We start from the raw sequence: 20,656 nt of genomic DNA on the forward strand, positions 1-20,656 counted from the left end.
TGGATCCCACAGGAAATTAAAGAGAACTCCTTCCTGCAGTCAGGATGGGCTTAGGTCTCACTAAAAACAGTCAACTGTGAAAAACCTATAGAAAACATTAACTGATTTTTATTTGCAACGTCCCAGAAGGTTAGCATATTAAAGGAGATAGATAATGCAAAATGAAGTCTTGCTTGAGTACTTGAAGGTTCTTGGAGTGCGTCTTCTTCAGCCCGTTCAGATTCTGTATTACGTCACATTATTTGCGGCAAGACCGTCAAACAATCCATCCATCCATTTTCTTTCACCCTTTTTCCCTCAGTGGGGTCAGGAGGGTTGCTGGCGCCCATCTCCAGCTAACGTTCCGGGCGAGAGGCGGGGTCACCCTGGACAGGTCGCCAGTCTGTCGCAGGGCAACACAGAGACACACAGGACAAACAACCACTCACACCTAGGGACAATTTGGAGAGGCCAATTAACCTGACAGTCATGTTTTTGGACTGTGGGAGGAAACCGGAGTACCCGGAGAAAACCCACGCATGCACAGGGAGAACATGCAAACTCCATGCAGAAAGACCGGGGCCGGGAATCGAACCCAGAACCTTCTTGCTGCAAGGCAACAGCTCTACCAACTGCGCCACTGTGCAAGGTCATTTAAATTTCTCACAATTGCAGGGATGCTGAGGCTACAAGTTTTTGTGATAAAAATGATCCAAATGCATTCAGTGACATTCTTGTTTACGAGCCATGTTGACTCATATTTTGGTAGCATATACATTTCTAAATGGTATCTGACACTTTTTTATTATTGTTTTAAATCAATTTGGGAGTGAACATTTAGAGATAATCAAATCTCTAATTACAAAAAAATCAAATTACAAAAAACGGCTGAATAGGCGAAGTGGAACATTTTGCAACCTGGAGGTAGTAACGTGCTTCATTTGCATTTAAAGAGGGCACCCAAATTAGTTGCTCTTGGATGTTGTAGCTCCAGAGTGGAGCTACAATATCGATTATTTAACACCAAGGCACTAGTTCCACTTTATATAGCCCACAGTTGAATTATGTAAACATGAAAAGGATTTAAAAACATGATACATCCACATTAAAGTTATAACTTACCGCAATTTGTATCTGCTTGTTTGCTTTTCTGCATGAGGTTGAACTGCCAGCATCTCACTGATCTCAAAATAATTTCCACTTTAATTGTAAATAATCAACCGCATGTAGAAGACATCATTCATTTTGCACTTATTAGAAATAGATTCTGTATTATTTTTCTTCTTCAGGCAGTTAAAGTTCTTTTAATGGTGGGCATTAGCTGTAATGTCTTCTGCAGAAACACTCATTTGTGCAGCAGCAGCAGCCACAAATTCATTTTTCAACAGATTGAAACTTTATTTGGATCGAGTCTGCCAAGCAGCTTGACAAGAATAAAAAGGCAAGTGTGAACAATACAAGACTGCATGTGTCAATGAAATGCATCAGGCAAATTTACGTCGAGTTTCACCGTTGGCCATAAACCTGAATGAAACAAGCACAGTTCCATACAGACACCAGTCGCTTAAAGGGCCATTAAAAGAGTCAAGTTTTCATCCCCTCACTCTTAAAGTAATGTGTGTTTCCACTGTATAGGTCCAGTTTTCTGAAGGTGCTGCAGCTCTCGGATCAGCAAGGCTGAGGAGATGCACAGATTGAAACACAGAAATTACAAAACAATTTACTGCTGAAACTGCAGATGGCAAATCTCACTGAACATAAATTAAAAGAAAAAAATAATTTGTTTTATGTGATACCAGTGATTTGAATGCCAAGTCACTTTTAGCTAGTATAAATCAATCCATATATATTTTTGCTGTACTGGAGCGTCTCTCCGTTAGTTTCACGGAGAACGAAAAGAAAACGTACTGAAAACATTAAATGAACTTGGCAATAAGGAGCGAGCACAGTGGCGTTGGACTCAGTCAGAGTTTGGTCATGGGTATGTGAAGGTTGTTCCAGGGGCCCATCCACAACTCCTCCTCATCCGACTGTGTTCTGTCACTCGGACACTCCAGAGGTTCCCTGGAAACGGACTCAACGCTGCCGCTTCCGTCCACCTTTGACTCGCGCTCGCCCTCTGCTGGCCCGTCTTGCTCCGACGTCTTGCTCTCGGGCTGCTGCTGTGCGACAGCCGGCGCCGCCGGGAGCACGTCGGGTTTAGACATTGCGCTTTCGGGGCCTGTGTTGTTGGTGCTGGTTGACCCCAAGGACACGCTGGACTGTCGAGTGTTTAACACATTCAGCATTTTGTGAGTGCTGGAGAAGGAGGAGGCGGCCGTTGCCGAGGCGGCCCGTCTGCAGCTCTGAAAAGTGCTCAGTGTGTTGCGCCCCTCTCCCGCTTGCGTCTTGGTGGTGTTCAGGGGCACTCTCTCCTCCAGCGTGGCAGCCATTTTGTCCAGTTTTTTAAAGTGCTTGGCCAGCCGTGAGCTGAAGATGGGAGAGCTTGGTTTCAGATTGTTCTTTGTGGAGCTGGCGCTCTGGGAAGGACCCGAAGCGTTGACCGTTCGCCGGGTGCGGACGATGGAGCCGTTCTGGGCCACATACATCCCACCGTTGACGTTGACGTGGCTGTTGTGCGTGGCGGATAAACGGCTGCGTTGGGTCTCTGGCACGCTCTCCTCACCGGTGGAGCTGGTCTCGTACTCTCGGTCAACCATCAACTTGATCCGCCGCTTTCTACCGCCAGGCTGGAGGGGCAGACACAGATAACTTTTAAATCAAAATCAAAACTGTTGCCATCTCAAATGGCTCGTTGATGAAAGAGAGATTATCGTATCACTACAGCCCTAGAAACGATCTACTTGGTGCATCTGTCTTTGTGTTTTTACAGCCAGGAAATAAGTTCATTGAAATTGTAACTTCAAATGGTTAATGTTCTGTTTGTTACACTGATTTACAGTGTGGCTCTTTCTGCTTCTTAATTCAATTACATTTTGTCATTTTACAATGAAATTATGTTTTTCTTTAGGAAAACATGCAAACAGGACAAAGTGATAGATTACATCTAAAAGGAGAGCCAGTTATCACTGCAGTATAAACAATGGATGCATTTTTTAATCCACAATCAATAACAGGATGATCAGTCGATACCAGATAGTGATATTTTTTTCCCTTTCATTTTTAAATGAAATCTCTCACTAAGGGACTTGTTGCACCAAATGGCTGAATGGATATGTCAATATCTGCCAATTCAAGCATTTCCATTCTCCAAACGCAGAACTTTGTTTTCACTGTGGATCATAAAGTGATTTTGAGCATTTTAAAGCAGCCTCTCATTAATCTGCTGCTTAAGTTTTAATTATAATAAAGCACAGACATAATCGTTTTGAGAATATGGCATGTAAAAGATGTTAACATTTTATCCTTCTTGCTGTTGAAGCTTAGAGCCAACAGTGCTGCTGCTCTCTGCGCACACACACACACGCACACGCACACACACACACACACACACACACACACTACGCAGGATGAAAAAGACTTGTGAAAAATAAATCCAATCTGCTTTCACACTGTGTAACCCCTCACAGTTTTTCCACTTAACCTTGATAGCATGCGAGAAGGAATATGTTCTGTTTCTCTCTACAGTGGCAGCATCTCTTCGCCCTGCAGATAACAGATGTGGGGAGAGCGGACTGATCCCGGGAGAATGACGCACGCAGAAGGAGAGATGACGAATGAGAAAAACTCTGCTACAAAGAGAGATCAGTGAATAACAATGTATGAGCTGCAGCAGCAGCTGCCGCCGAGGCTTGTTCGGATAGTAGCGGAGCTTTTTGTACCAGATCGGCAGGTTGTCAAATACAGACGTTAACCTGACACAGATTTTTTATTTTTTTTTGTATTAAAAAAAGCTGATTGGAGAAAAGAAGTTTAAAGTTACAAGGAGATATAAAAGATAGAGAGTAGCAGATAAGAGATAGTCGGCAGTGCAGCAGAGGACATGCTAGAAATTAAAGCTACTGTGAGCATAAATCACAGCAGGCGTGGAGGACAGATTACAGCAGCAGATTCCACTCAGGTAATAACTGCACACCCACAGCAGGCCTTCTCGCCGGATCCTTACTTAGTGGCGGAGCGTTTCATCTCAGGAAGGGGGCTCGGGCCTGATTGGCATTTCAAACAGCCGATTCATTTCCCCAAACTTCATCTTCCTCTTTGTGTCCTCCTCCTCCACTTTGGCTGCTGCTCTTCTCGTCCTCTTCTGTGTCTTCCATAATGGGCGACAAATCGTCTGAGGCGTCCATCACGCCTGAGCCCATGTGGTTTGAACTTAGCCTGCTGGCTGCGGACTTTCTCAGTCTGACGTTCCCTCCCCTGCCTTCCTCTTCCTCACTGTTTTCTTCGCTCTCTGGCCCGGATCTTTTGTAAGAACGAGAGTTCCTCGACGATTTGGGCCTTGGCGCTGTGGAACTTGAATACTTTTTAGAGTCGGTGCTGCCGTTTCTGTGTTTGCCACTTTTTGAGGCGTATCTTTGACCTTTTGACCTTTCCCTGCCTGATTCTTCCTCCCTGCCTTCACTCTCGGTTCCAGACTCCTCGTAAGAATCGGACGCCTCCTCGTCGTCGCTCTCCGTTTCCAAGTCCGACTCGTTGGTTTCGGTTTCCTCCGTCGCCGATGAGGTTGGGCTGCTCCTGTCAGACGGGCTGAATTCAGATGGAGACTCTCGGCTGCCGCTGCCCATTTCCGAGTCACTTTGCTCGGTCATGCTGTCCCTGCTCTCCGTCTCTCCCTCCCACCGCCTCGCCGTGCGTCTCCTGGCAGACACGGCTGCCGAAATGCTCATATCTCCTACAGAGCTGTACGTGTCCCGGCTTTCCCTGTCACTCCAGTGTTCATCGCCCACCCCGGTGGGCTCTTGCATCCTTCTGGCTAAGGAGATAAGACCAAAGGCCTCGTTCAGCCTTTGTCTTGCTGGTGCAGGCATACTTGCTCCGGTGAACGTCTGGAAGTAACTCCCATCGATGACCAAGCTCCCATCCAGCCCCACCAAGCCGGGCAGTTCTCTCCCATGCTCTGGCCGGTTGCCTACTCCTTGCACTGCTGAATTTTTCATCCGACCGTTAGTCATGCTGTGTCTGCTGGCCCTTCCCCAGATTCCCAGCTCTCCTCCCTGCTCTTTTTTCAAACTGCTTTCCACTGCCTCGCTCTTTCCTCCTTTTTTATTTTCCGACTTCCCTGCCTCCCGATTCCCCGGGCGGACATCTTCTCCCTCCTTCCCGTCTTCCATGGGTCCCACTCTGGCTTTGTTCCATGGTAAGTGGATGGCCGGAGGTGGAGCAGACGTGTTCATCCCCATCACGGCCTTGAGCTTTGCAGCTGCGCTTGAGCCTTTCAGCTTACCACCATCCTGTTGTTTTCTGTCACCCTCAGCTCCTGGGGTCTTTCTCGGAGGTTGAACAGGTGGAGGATGGGAATTTTGGTGGCCAGTCTGAGTGTCTAATCTGTTGCCTTGAAACTGTCTCCTCACCTGTCATTGTGATGATACATATGGGGATTATTACTTTTTACTTTTACAAAAAAAAAAAACTTCATTTAATTAAAAGCACCATCATAGACAAAACTTTTTTTTAGAGACAAAAACAAGCACAATCTAATAGACACTTTTTTTTTTTTGCTTTAATCTTACCAAAATATTGCACATCCCCTCCTTTCAAGCTGTCTGACATAGTGGTTAATATTTGAAGAAAATCCAGGTTCATTGTTGGTGCTGCAAACACGAATAAAAAACAACTCGCCGCTACGTCCAGAACAAGAAAGCGAGTGGGTTTTAAACTGACCTGTTTGATCAGAATGCTGTGGAAATGCCTCAGTGTGAGAGGGTTTTTTTTTAACAAACTTTTAGTTTGTGCTCAACTTTTCAACTGTGCTCGTCTAAATGCAAAGTTTTCCCCACTGGCTTTTTGTTCTTCCTAAATGCTTTGCTATGGATGTTTCCTCCCAAAAATAGCAACGCTCTGCTGATTCAGATCCTGTCAACTTTAATCCTCTGCTTTTGATCCCAGGAACTAAAAAGGTTCTTCTAGACAATTTAACCTGTCTGGATGATGAACCTGATGGTGATATCTCTGCTCTGCTGTCTTATTTCAGCTTTTTGAAGCTGCCTGCTTTAGTGGGACTTTAACAGTATGCATTCATTCCTCCACTTTGGACTTGCAGAACATTTCAGTAGCAATGGAGCAAGTAAGTAACTTCAGTAATAATTTGCACTGATTGTATTTTAAACTGGTGTTTGTAATCCTGTTTTATTTCAAAAGCACTGTCTAATAGGAACCCTGGATCAGTTCCACCATTTTCTAGCAAGCAGTTGTCGTTTTATCACTGTGAACTTCCACTCTGGAATGGTTCTGTTCAAACAACAGCAGTATGTTTGAACAAATGGAGAAAAGCCTGGAGTCCTAATAAAAGCTTCTATTTTTGAAAATGCAAGCACATTAGGAGCGCTGTACATTCAGCTCCAGAACAAAATACGAGGAACAATGTATGAAATTTCAAAATGATGAAAATCATTTCGGTGGATTGGGCTGCTGCTGTGCTCCATAACTGCTGCTCAATTACAGGTGAGCTTGAGGTTGTTTTCTCACAGAAACACCAATTTCAAGGAAATTACCTCTTCAGCACATGACTTTTGAAGGTATTTTGAAATTTGTGTTACAGTAAATAGCATCAAGTAAAAGAAACGTCCCACTAGCACGATGCTTTAACCATGCTTGATGAAAATCTGCAATCTCTACTAACCATCTGTATGTCATCTGTCCTTAAAATGATGCACTGTTTTCCTCAGGCCAGTCAATGTGCTCCTCTGCAAACTGTCACAACTTCCAGGTAGCAGTAGAAATCACTGACTGACTCCTAGTCATTTTAGATATTCTTTAAATCCATTGGAATGGTTGTGGTTCGACTTAAATTTAAAAAAAATAAATAAATGAGGTTGCTTTTATGGTGCACCCTGTGAAAGTCTGTTTTTTATATGTTCTCCCCTCTTTTCAGTTAGTATTTTAATCCTCAAGTTAACAGCAACTGGACTCAGATTCTTGGATATAAATTTATTACAACCAGCACGGACACCATTTGGTGCCCTCATCCTTTTATATCTCGATGGCACCATCTGTTTTTTTCACAGAATGGATGGCCCAACTGATTAAACTCCATGCTGCTATTATTTTAAACACAATCCTTTCATTACATTCAAATTAAACCCTTTAACCACAGACTATGGGTTTGATCCCATTCGGGGCAGTGGACTCTTGTGAAATATGACAGATTATGACCTCTCATCAAACCAAAATATCTCTCTGGGCATCTTACTGATAAGTTAATTTATCGAGGTCATACAAATGCCTTTTTCATTACAGAAGGCTACGTAGAAAATTACTTTAATTGGTTGGTTGTCAAAGCGGGGACAAAAGGTTTTAGCCATGAACTGACTCGCGAGCGGGCGGCACAAAACATCCGATACCAGAACCCACAACATGTAGGTGGTCGAAAATTCAGGCATGATGCAACAGAAACTGCAGAAGTACACAATAGCAAACAGACATAATCATCAGCCCCCCCCCCCTAGTTTAGACACTAGGAAGGCAGATAATTTAGGCTTTGTGGAACAAAAAGCATGAAAACATCATCAAAATTGTATCTCAAGTCCTTTGATGCATCATCAGCAGCCTTTCATCAATAGCTGATTTAACCTAGTGGGCAAGGAATTACTGTGGGAATCCTTTGTGAAGCACAACAAGACTGAGCTACATCCACAAGTTCCAATTAAAAGTTGCAGAAAGGATGCTTTGTCTGCACCTCGTCTAACCTTGTCAACAACACAATGCAAAGCCACATTCTGCACACATTACGAATGCATGATTGCAGAGGCAGCGTGCTCTGACGGAGTCTGCCTGGAGTCCTGACCTGTCCTCAGTAGTGGACATGTGAAGAATATTAAAAAGGGACAACTTAACAAACAGCCCTGGACTTTATGTCCACACTGTTGCCGGCAATATGTTCCAAATTACACCTTTATGGGCTGATGTGTGTGGTAATGACTGAGGCACACACACACACACACTTGCAGAATGTTAGCCAATGTCATGAGATTATTATATTACACCTGTTTTATGTTTATCTTTAAAACGATATGTGTGCATTTGTTGAATGTTTGTCTCTAATTTATATTTTTACTGTCTAGGTAAAATATTCATGTAGTCTAATGTCTTGGTGTCTTGTCTTTTCATCCAGTTAAAAAAAAAACATGAAACAATAAATCTAAAACAATAAATTACATACATTGTTTCACAGAGCTGGCCTGCCTGTAGCATTAGCAAACTGATCAGCTGCTGTTGTCCCTCCAGGACAGTAGATGGCAACCAAGAGTACTTACGCAATAAGGCTACTGACAAATTAATATTTTTTTAATGGTAGCTGCAAAAAAATTTGAGGTAATGCAAAAGAAAAGCACAAGGTTTGGTAAACATGTTACAAATGGAAACATTTAATAGTGTCAGTTGGTCTCTCCTGGTGTCTAAAAGAAAACAGAAGCTGAAATCACTCAAATCTTTGGAACCATTTTAACATCTTGGCTGCTCTTCATTTTCCTCTCTCACCTTTGTTTAACTCAGTTTCTGTCATTTCTTACTTTTGTGGATATGAAATTGTTTCTTTCGCTGCGGGATCGTTTCTCTTATTCATCATGTTTGAATTTGCACCTAATTTGACAATGAATTATTAAAAATAAAATAAATCTCACAACAAGAAAGCTTTACCACTTCCCTTTGACCTTACCTCTCCGTCTGACTCCTGTGGGCTGTAGTAGTAGCTGCCATCGTCATCGACCACAACCTCTCCGTACTCATCGTAAAGGCCGGAGGGTGAGATCAGCTTCCTGCGGCTGCCGTACTGAGGAAGCTCGTACCTGCACAAACAGAGCAGGAATTTAACGACGTATTACAGATAAGAAGAAGAAAACAACAAAAAACAAGCAACCAGAGAGACCTTATACTTTTATACTTCTCTTTATTCATGCTGAGCCACGTCAGCCAATCAGAAGCTGAGACGGGAGTGAAAGAAGCTTGAAAGAAAACCGCACACTTCTCTATCCGAAGTCACTTATCCAAGAAGTGACACATAGTGCAACAATGTGGCTCAGCACAATGATAAGCAGTCTCTAATGAGTTGCCTAAACAAAGCTGCCTTAATCACAGAAGGAGCATTTTGTTGCCAGGGGCCATTCTGTTTGTGGAAAACGCAGGAATCGATTCCCCTCCCTCCCCTCCACTCTCTTTGTTGTCTGTTGCTGGGAGCACTGCCCGACGTCCCCGGCCAAGAAAGCTGTTCTCCATCACAACTTGGGCTCCATGCCCTGTAGCCAGCAACTCAAGACAGCCGGTGGGTCAAAACAAAGAAAAAAAGTATTCTACTGAATGCTTTCCTGAAAACAATATGTCGCAGCGTGATTAACTGAACAAATTTGCTGTGAGTCCATTACCGGAGCTGAACGGAGAAGTTGTGTAATTACTAAGCTTACAGTCAGTCTGTGGGAGAAGTTGCCCTGGTATTACATTAGGCAGCCAAGTAATAAACAAATGGAAGAGGGAGGTGGATGACAGATGGGTGCAGGTGAGAGGAGAGGAAGGTCGAGGGGGGAAAGACACAAAGAGGAGAAGAACAAAGGAAAGAGTGAAAAATGAAGGAGTTTGAGCCGAAAGACCAGGTAATACATAAATGTCACATTCATAAAGCGGACGGTTTTACTTCCTAAGGCTAATGTAGTGAGTCTTAGTCGGTTACTAATCTCTGATTATGAGTTTGCAGACTAAATCTAAAGTGCAGCGAAAACAAAATTATTGATATTCTTTGGTACAGATCTTGTTACGGAGTGAAGCTTCTTCAAACAAGACGGAGGCTCGTATGTCTTTTACTGAACCTTTCTGTTCAGTTTTTTATTGAAGAGAGAAAACGGCGACAGCTGAATAAGGGCAACAGCTGTTCGTAACCAAGACAACCAAAATATCAACAAAGCAAGATAGTGACAAAACAGAACCAGATACTTAAGCATTCTTCAAAATAAAAGACTTCTTCTATTCAAATAAATCATGTCTTGCACTTAAATATATTTCACTTCATCCTTGTAATTATATACAATCATGTTCAATTCAATTAATAATAATCATGTAATCTATGCTTAACATATAATTGTAAATCAGTCACTTATCATACTGAACAACATATAAGTGTAAAAAAGTCACAACAGATCTGCTTTATTTCACATTTTACCTGTTTCTTCACTATTCCTCCTGTCCAGTCTATCTCACCACTAGAGGGCAGTAGTAACATTACCATCACATTCAGCTATGTCAAAGGAACAAGAATCACTATTGGTGATTTTTGGATTTGTGAATCACTTCCAGCCTGCTTAACATAACATTCCTATGAATGTTAAATAATTAGACCACAGCATTTTACCTTTTTAGGAAATGATTCTTAAAAAACTATTCAAACTATGATTTTTTTAAAAAATGTTTATAATTTCTGTGTTTCCTTTGCTTGTCGTTATATTTGACTGAGATCAATTTAATCTAAATTGATTTCTTTTTCCAAAGCAGAACAATGAGGGTTTCCATGTATCTGATGAAGAAAAGCATGACCACAGCATTCATGATGGCAGTGATGTGTATTTTCTTCCACACACAGCGTTTTCACATTTAGACTTAAAAGTTTTCTGTCGTCCGACCAGAACTTTACTACTTCCTCTGTGTCGCCTGTAGGAAACTGAAAATGGGATTTCTTACAGTTTTTTTTCCTGCTCTTGTTCACAGAGTGTTGCATTGTGGACGGCACAACAAGTAGCCGTTGGGTCAAAAGCTTCTTCCACCTGCTGGCTGCTCCTATCGATAAATGCTTTCCTTTGCCTCGCCCGTACATGTTGGTGAAAAAAAACTACTTGGTAGGTTTGTAGCCCTACCTTACTTTTTCGACAGTCAAACTGTAAATGTTGAATAATTTGACCAGATCAGTCTGTGCAGATCGTTGTTCTACTGGATGTTAGAATGGACTGCAGTGGTACAGTCGTTAGCATCAACTAGCTCACGGTTTGAAACCCGGCCTGTGGGTCTTTTTTCATGTTCTCTCTGGACACTCGAGCACCAGTTTAAAAACATGCCTCTTACTCTAAATTGCCCTTAGGTCAAAAACCCTCAAAGACTGGACTGGAGAAGTCCCTTTTAGATGTTCCAAGCTTTGGATTTTGCTTAAAACCAGTAAGTTTGAGTTGGCCGTCAGTTTCTTCAACAACCTTTGTCAGTTGGCTGAGAGGGAAGACAAACCCACTCATCTACACATGCGCTGACCGAGATCCCTCTGACCACTGATAATTAGGTTTACTGTTGAAGCAGAGATGCTTCAACAGAACTAAATGGAAGCGCTAGAAGCAGTAGAGAAATTTCCTGTTTTCCCTCAAGCTACACAAACATGATGCCCCAGCCTCATAATTTCTCATTTAATATGAAGCTGGAGCCAGAAGAGAGATAATGTTTTTTATGGTTCAAGCCACAGAAGTCCAATATAACCGAGGGCATGCTTTTTTTTCCTCTTTTGCTTGTTTTTACCCTTTTACCAATTATCTCTAGAAAATACTGTCCATCAGGTTGGACCATGCAGCTCGGTAATCCAGCATGGGGACAATATTGCACTCTGTCGATTTTTTATTTTTTTTTAAATATGTGCTTCTTTATTTACTCCAGCATTGCCTTCCTGTGAATCCTATCTATGCATAATCTTTCCACAAACTACTTTTGTCAAATTGACACATTCATCGATTTAAGTGATGTAACATTAAATACTGCGTAGGTGCCAAATTCCATAAGTAATGTAAGTGATGCTTAAACGTCGCAGTGACGACCCGACAGAACCATTACCAATGATCTAATACTACTCTATGCAGACGCTTTGTCGCCACTGATGGAAACTCACTCATGGTTAGAAATTCAATTAGTATTGATGATGTACAGTACAGTACATACATAAAATATATATATAGACAGATCTGTAGAACTCAAAAAGTTATTCTTTGTCTTGCTGACTAATCATTTGGAGTATTTTATTTGTATGTGGCGAGTAACATGAAGTCGTTTTGTTTTTTGAATAAATATAATTAAAACTGGAGATATTTGCAATAAATAATTCATGCCATTTTCTCCTCGAATCCAAACTGAACTGGGCTACTGGCAGTTGGCAGTGGTGTGACTCGTATAAAATCCCATTTCAAGTTGCATCTTTTTGGGAGCAGATGAACATAGAGGACAGAAGATTTTGAATCAAGATGTAAGATCATGTTTCCAAACAGATTAAATTGCCTCCAGAGGAACCGCAAATATGTTTGCGTCTCATAAAAAAAACGTGAACGAGAAGAGTTTTGTTTACCTAGAGAGCCAGCTTAATACTCGGCAGGATGTTCTACCTGTGCCGTTTATTCACGGGAACAGATAAACTAATTAGATGTCATTTTTTACACAGTCTGATTTTGTGTACTGATCTTGTATGCATGTAGAGTCAGACATGAGTTTGTGGATGTTGCTCTAAGCCACCAGCATCTGGCCCATTGTCTGCTTCCACGGCTGGCTGCCTGATTAGCTGCTACGGTGCTGCAAATTTGGGTGGAGAGAATTAGCTCTTTGTGTGCGCGAGTGAGTGTGTGTGTGTGAGTGTGTGTGAGAGAGAGAGGGCGAGCAAGAGCAAGAGAACAAGCATTTTTGAGAAAGTTGAGGCAGGAAAGTGCTTCTGAATGATTGTATGAGTGAATTAACATGTTTGCCACAGGGGAAGTTATGTGTGTGAACGTCTTCTGTTGTGTACTTTTCAGCGCTTGTGCGTCACAGGTGTGTGTTGGAGAGCATGAAATCAAGTTCCTGGGAGTCTGAAGCTGAAAAAGATGGAATGCGCCGCAGATGGCAGGCAGGCGGAAGAATCAAGCACGAGTTTTGGAGGGATGCAGCCAGACTCCTTTGGACTTGGTCATAAACACTTTGATCAAATCGCCGTGGAGATCGTACTGAAGCTTCTGTACTGTATTTCCTGTTTCCTTTAACATCAAAGACCCTGTGTATGTACACACACACACATACACACACACACGTACACACATATTGATCGACTTTCTTTGGCTCAGATTTGCTATGAGCCTGTCATGAAGCAGTTTGCAGGTGTCAAGACTGGCAGTATCCAACAGTGTACGGCTGATGCAATCAGCTCGATGTCAAAGTGGCGTCTGCGTGACCGACATGAAACTCAGCTGCATAATGTGTAGACATTGAACTCCTGATGCTCGGCTGCCACTGGTCCTGGCCAAAGGTCAGATTTGGATCAATGATGAGTTGATATGTATTCGTTTCTCATAACAACCTTATCCAGTGTGTAGCCCAGGTGAGCACACTAGATAAAACACTGCTGTGTTCTTGCGACCTTATCAAAACAAAGCAAGTGAACGCAGCGTCTAGAAAAACTGTCCATTCTCCATTACAGACTACGAACTTTTTCAAAGTCTCACTGCAAGCAGCAACGTCACTATGTCGGTTGACGTTGGTCAGTGAGATATGCAGTCTGTGAAGAAAAAGGATACGACGCCTCCAACGTTTTTCAGAAACAAAATTTGAAAAAAAAATACAGTGTGCTTTTGTAATCGGGGCTTCTGGGTCAGTACCAGCACCTTTCCCTACCTGAGCTTGCAGGAAATCTGACAAAAATGTGGAAATGCTCAAGGTCTATGGATATTTTTTTGCAAGGCAGTATTATGATAATCATCCTCCTCTGGCATGGCACCTGACCAATTAGGATGATTTAATAAAGGTTATCATAATCAACAGAAACACAACAGATGTATAGCTTCCTTGCCTGCTGACTATCCAACCAAGTTTCAGTAAATTCTGCTTTTTAGTTTTGATGAGAAATACTGACAAATTTAAAGACAGACATCCAATGAAAACATCTACATTCATCACCTTCTGCAGTCACCTTGAAAAGAATGAAAAAACAGCATGGTCTTCTTCCCACGTTCAATTCTTCTTTGTTTTTTTTTTTTTGCTATTGCCTAAGAAAACCAGACAAGACATTTCTTCATAGATCGATTAGGATCACCACTTTTTTTTTTGAGTCAATGCCAGAATAACTGTTTGGGAAATCAAAGATGATAATGTCATAACTTTGTATGCTTCCAGGACAATAACTTACAACAAACAAACCTTGTGTGAAATGATCATAACAACAGAATAAATAATTAGAGAAGAAATCAAGAGAAAAATTATTGACAAGTCTGGTTCATCTTTGGGTGTGATTTCTTTATATCTATCAGGGCAGTTACCAAATATAACCAAACCAATAGCCTGGCCAGAGAGTCAACACCTAAACCACTCAACAGATGTTTTCTATTGATCGTTATATTACAGCTAATGAAAACATTTAAGATTAGAATTTTACAAAAGACCAATAAAAATGCATACAGCAATTTTGTCTTGATTAAAAGAAGCTTTAATGTCTGTTTTAAGGTCATTTCCAACAGGTACCTTTAATCTGACAAACCAGCATTTTTTTATTTGCTGAATATGATTATAGATAAACTTGTTGGTAATTAGAACCGCTGCATGGCTTGCTAGAAGAAACGCTGAATATTCTGATGACATCTGTTGGGAAAATTATGTGCTGATTCATCTGAACCCTAGAATGACGATGCTGATCAGAACTGGAGTAGAAATCAAAACATCTACATAAATTCTGTCAGGATGTCACCAAAAATATTTTAAATTATTCCCAACTGTGATGAAAATACAGGTAGGCTGAGCTCAACTTTTGTAATATCTGGGTAGGGTGCTGGTTTATCAGGTCTCCAATCTCCTGGCTTCTCTTTACTGGATGAATTGCTATATACATCATCAGTTTATTCATTTCCCACTACTGTTGTTTCAGGTGGACACTGTGTTACACACTGAGACATGAGGTTGGTGTCCCAAACTAAAAATCATCACTGTTTAGAAACTTAGACACTCGTGCTCATTTTTTCTACAAGGCTTTATAAATCTTTGTTACAATTCTGGACATAGAAAATAATGCAACTATTGTGAGGTAAGCCATGGTTTTTGTTTCTTTTAGGTCACTTTTTCTAGTACCCAGCTTCAGTATGGCAGCAACAAAGTGCTGGTTTTTAGCAAAGCCTCAGTCAACAACAACAACAACAACAACAACAAAAAACCCTTGTAAGTTTCACTGTTATTGTTTTCACAAAGTCTTTGCTTAAGTACAAACTGAGATACTGAAGAAAAAAAAAAGCCCTAAAGTTGGAAAAAGTTTTCCTTTGCATAGAAGTAACTTTATTTCTGAAATATGAGCTCACGTGGGAAGGGACACAAGCAGCAACAGTAATAAAAGGTGTGATTTAAAGAGTCTAAGGCCGTGTGCTACCGGTCTTAATATTAACAGAGTTCAAAACACATTTTTTTGTTTAAGAAGTCTTTATTTTCTAGACTCCAATTTCCACAGTTACTTTAAAATATAAAAGTTCACTATCAATTTATGGTTGCTCTTTCTATATGCTGAACTGGAAACTATGAATCCCCAGTGTGTGGTAAGTGATAATGATAAGGATATAATTAAATATTTATACTATGCCTGAGTATTGAGCATAATTTTGTGATATATTTAATGCAGTGGTTCTTAACCTAGGTGGTTCGATCGAACCCCAGGGGTTCGATCGAACCCCTGGGGTTCGGTGAGTCGGTCTCAGGGGTTCGGCGGAGCATCTGCCGCGGAGGTAAAGACACACTTGTGTTAAGTCGTTAAGTCTTGTTAGTTACATTAGTTACATTGCTTTGCCCTCACTTGCTGCAGAGGATCACGTTACACTGCTTAGCCAATCAGTGCTGCGGAGGAGCCCTGATTGAAGGAGTTCCACTCTCAGCATGGATTTGAACTTTTGTCTTTAATTACTTCAGCAAAGCTCAGTTTTTACCAAATTCTATAGTCTAAATCTGCTCCTTAGTCGCATCTTTTTGGGTTGCTACTGCCTCTAGTGGTGTGGGGGTGGTTTCACAACTAATATAATTACGTTACTAAATCAGAATACCGGGGATGGGGGGAGGGGGGAATGGAATAAGAAGAGTTCGGTGAATGCGCATATGCAACTGGGGGGTTCGGTACCTCAAAAAAGGTTAAGAACCACTGATTTAATGGGATGACAAATAAAAGCTGATTTTTTTTTTACATACTTTCCTTCAGGTATACCTCAGCATATTAAAAATTAAATTAAAAATGTCCTTTAGGTGACGTCAAGGCATTACAACTGTTTATAAAATGAAAGTTACAGATGTACTGAATATACATGCACATCTACATTAACTCATGAGTTAGTTATTAGCACATTTTTGAATCTGAAGCAAATTACCAAAAACAAGGACGCATGTTCGAACATGTAATTTCCATCTACAAAAAAAGCATTTTTACAGCATAATAACTAAATATATACTAACCCATGGTCATAGTTGTAATAATCTTGAGTGTAGTAGTCCTGGCCCGGGTCGATGCCGGACTCCATGGATAACTCCTGTTGAATGTAAAGCCAGTTATTAGCAACAGATCACACTTACATGGCTCCTAACGGAGACAGAAGAAGCTAAGAGGAAAACACAAGCAAGTAGTTTACAGTAGCAAGCAGGAAAAATGAAGAAAATACAGAATACCTCTGGCCTGAGCAGAGACGGTCGTAGTAGCTGCTGTGTCTTTCAGAGGGAAAGAAAGAGCAGAGAGTGATAAGAAAGACGACAGAAATGTTCATGACTTTATGCCTGATTTCAGGTTTGCAATGTTCAGAAGCTGTACTGAACTTTGCTCCAAGTCCAAAAGAGCTTTTCCACTCCTGCCCTAGATTAATATTGTAAAAAATAGCTAAGTGAAAAATAAAAAGTAGATTATCTGGCACGAGAATATTAGACTTTATGATAACCGTCGGTTTTAACATGAATCAGAAAGTGTTTAGGTTTTCATTTATAGTCATGTGACAAAATTAAATATTAAAACCACTTTGTTTTTTTTACTTTGTAACATCTGTCCCTTGATGACATTTTACTATAATCTGAGTAATTCCTATAAATCTTTATAGATCTGTATCCTTTACAGTGGTGGCACTCTGGAAGAGATACTTTACTGACTGCTGCAACTCCCTAACGTCAAACTCTGTACACTTCCCCGACCGCCATCTTTGTTAGTAAATCTGCATAGAGCGAAACTAACAACTTAGCAGTGAACTAAAAATTATTACGCAAAAATCACATTTTATTAAGCAAGAAAGCAGCAGTTTCTGCTGCCTGCACACACTGAATTTATGTTTCAAGTTGAATTAGGAATGAGTCAAGGGTACAGAGTGAACACACTAGCTTTAGCTTTGCGCATCAGCAAACTGCTTAGGATTAAAACATCAGCAAGTTGTCTGTGCACTGAGGATTGAAGCTGTGTGCATCGAGACAGATAAATGTCTGCCAAAACAGGAGAGTCTGCTCCATCCACAACATCACTGGTGAGTGATTTGAATGAAAATGTTAATTTATTGTTAATCTGAGGTTTCCAATTTGAAACCTTAGTATGAGTATTTGTTGAATTTGCAGCTGCCTCTAAAAGATCTTTCATCGAAGGCGTATTTGTTGTTGTTTACCCTGTGTGGTAACATAGACTACATCCACCCTGTCAGGGAAATCTTAAGATTTTAATTTGCAATCTAACAGGGTGTTTTGTTTCCTGACCAACACTTCAGCTAAAACTTTCTTAAAATCTGTTTTTCTTCCAGATTTTAGCACTAATTTCACTGGTGTCTTTATGCTGCAAGACTGCAAATCTACAGATACAAAATAATTATGCTTTGAATGTAAAATATACAATTTACATTTTTTTGCCTTTGCTCATCTATTTATTTTTTTAAAATCACATGAACAGTTTGATCAGGGAAGTCAGAACATTTTCAGAAGACTGTTTGCCATTTCATTCAAACCAGTAGTTGAAGGCATAACTTTATTACCTTTTTTTTCTGTCAAACAATAGAAATATCGCTTTCAAAGTCAGTTTGAACTCAGATTAAAAGGAAAATATGAAAAAGTCAGTTATTGAGACACAAATACATGCAACTTCATCTTTATTGCATCAAAAAAAGAAGAACAAAGAACAGAAGAGAACAAAGAGGGTGATAACTAAACATCAAATGAATGATACTAAAAGAAAATAATACATGAAGATATCCAATTATAGCGAGCAACAAAAGAAAGACGCTTACCTCATGTTGGCCGTATCCACGCCTAGCAGATTAAAGAGAGAAGCACAAGAAATAAGTTAAACATTACCAGAAAACCTTAGATCTTAAACATATAACATTTGACATGATGCAGATTTTTTTCAATGCTGTTTCTAAATGCAGAGACGATGAGAATCCTCTGTATGCGCTGCAGTATTGTGCTTTGGAACACAAGATTTACACAAACAGCCATTATAAATTGAAAGCGTTTATAATAAAACGTTTGGAGTTTGCTTAATTTTTCACAAATTTTCCAGTTTTTCTTTTCTTTCTTAAGACATTGACATTGTGTAATGCGTTTTGTGTGCTTTCAAAAATTCAGGAGAGACACATCGTTTCAAAAGCTGGTCATTTTTGAAAACCTAAAATTGATAGAAGAGTCATTGCCTTTTTTTTAAATCATGATTGTATGTCCCTAACTAGTGTACTGTCTAATAAAATTGCAGGTAAGACATTCACATTTAGCTAGTAGAGCTGACGATGGTGAAGAAGGGCTAAAAATCTGCAGTTTCCCATGTTAGTCTGCAACATTATTTTGCAGTCCATAATAATGTAATTTTAAATTTAATTGGAAAAAAGACGTTTGAAATAGTTTACCATGTTTGATCTTTTAGAAAATGTGCCTACAGTTTTTGTCATGACAGTTCATTGTTGCTCTACATAATTAAGCCATTTAACAACTTTGGTCTTTGCAGGAACTTATTGTTATCCATTTGTTTGAGTTCCCACAAAAAGAGTGTCAGAATCTGCTGCATTAAACAGAATGTTAGGATTGCTTTGAAAGAGAAAACATTTTTATATTTTCATAGTAAAATTCCTATTTGAGAATGAAGTTAGATAAGTTAATGTTAAAGTAAAAAATTTAATTTTAAAAATGAAGTGAAAAGGTTGTGAAAATGGTAGAAATAAAGAAAAATGTTTGTAAATGTTGCAGGTCTTTGCACCGGTGCCGTCTTGAGTTCCAAGATTATTTTAAAATGGCTTTTTGTAATGCATAAATTTAGACTATTTTCTCAGTTCTCAAGCATTTTTCCCCTCCATATATTGGCTTTTACTTTATTTTATTTAACTGAAATTGTGTGGCAGCTATTACGGCTTTAACAGAAAGGGAAAAACGATTGTTTTCAAAGTGCTTTTGTTGATCTGACCACAGTTCGGACTGCAACTGCCGCAGCATTTGTACGAAAGCTTGACAAGGTTTCCCACCGGGTGGAATTATTTCTGATGTGACAAAAGAAATGCCTGAAACAGCAAAATCATAAATTAAACATAACAAGGGCCGGTGTAAGTGGAACAACTCAACATAAGACTGCAAAAGAAAGGAGAAACAGTCACTGGCCTCTTTGTCGGTGCGTCAGAACCAGGAGAATACAGGAAGCAGTGTGGGGTGTAACAGAAGTAATGAGCTGGTAAAATGAAGATGTATCACAGAACAACAAATGCAGACTTTTAGAGGACACACCGGATTCACTCTCTCAGGCCCGGGCAAATTATTCAGGCACTTGAGCGTTTCATTGATTTCTTTCAGAAATTCAAATGAGGACACAACTCTGTCTCTTCCATAAACAATTCGCACACCAGGGAGAATTTATAGGTCTTTGTTCAGTATCAAAATTCGCCTTAAAATGAAAGCCAGCCCAAAAAGAGCAGATGCAGGGCCGTGAAAAAGGCAAACAACTTTACACTGATGGACATGAGTGGCTTAAGTGACAGGCTAAATAGTTGGGTAACGGGAAGGACCGACGGCTGAGACAAACAGGGAGGTGTGAGAGAATCTTTATGAGTTAAAATAAAACAAAACCAAAGTGTGCATTTGTGTTCCCAGCTATCATTTGGTGCCTGGTAATGTGTGCAGCGCAGTCAGTGTGTGAAGATAAGTCTCTATCTTTGTGCCCTTGTTGCTCCGCAGACGCATTATGAGGTCCCTCCGAGACACAAACAGCCATCTAATCTCCACCGAGCGCGCAAACAGGAGCGGCTCCGACATGACCGACTCTTTCTGTCCTCTCCACCTTGTCCTGCAGTGCTTTGCAGAAATAGGAGAGGGGAAATATTAGTAGGTCTTAGGAACAGACCATAACAACCCGCTAATGGTCTCATACTTCTTTTTATCCGCATTTTATCACTTAGTTCCCTTACAGAGAAGCTCTGTGTTTGTGTACATTTACCCATTTCATTCCCCTCCATCTGTTTCACAGCCTGTGCCTACCTCAGCTCTTCTCTCTGTAATAAGATCTCATTCTGTCTTTGTTCTACTGTTTTTTTTTTCCATTTGTAAATTAATTAGAACCGCTTTTGAAGGGTGTCGAACCAACATAAAAAGGTAACCA

The 20,656-nt window shown here is 40.5% G+C and overlaps 1 protein-coding gene across 1 annotated transcript in view; it reads right to left on the reverse strand.

Annotated features, from left to right (window-relative positions):
- Positions 1-1,352: 1,352 nt before the first annotated feature.
- The window catches only part of LOC103481331 (protocadherin-15-like), a 222,603-nt gene continuing 203,299 nt past the window's right edge, over positions 1,353-20,656 (reverse strand). The window contains exons 36-40 of the mRNA XM_081600402.1: positions 18,309-18,330; positions 16,729-16,767; positions 16,519-16,592; positions 8,792-8,921; positions 1,353-2,708 (exon numbers count right to left, since the gene is read on the reverse strand). Of these exons, the coding sequence (XP_081456528.1) occupies positions 1,944-2,708; positions 8,792-8,921; positions 16,519-16,592; positions 16,729-16,767; positions 18,309-18,330 (1,030 nt within the window). The 3' untranslated portion in view covers positions 1,353-1,943. The remainder of the gene's footprint in view (positions 2,709-8,791; positions 8,922-16,518; positions 16,593-16,728; positions 16,768-18,308; positions 18,331-20,656) is intronic.

Source organism: Poecilia reticulata, chromosome 19, assembly GCF_904066995.2.
Source record: "Poecilia reticulata chromosome 19, P_reticulata-male-v2, whole genome shotgun sequence".
NCBI classification, from domain to species: domain Eukaryota; kingdom Metazoa; phylum Chordata; class Actinopteri; order Cyprinodontiformes; family Poeciliidae; genus Poecilia; species Poecilia reticulata.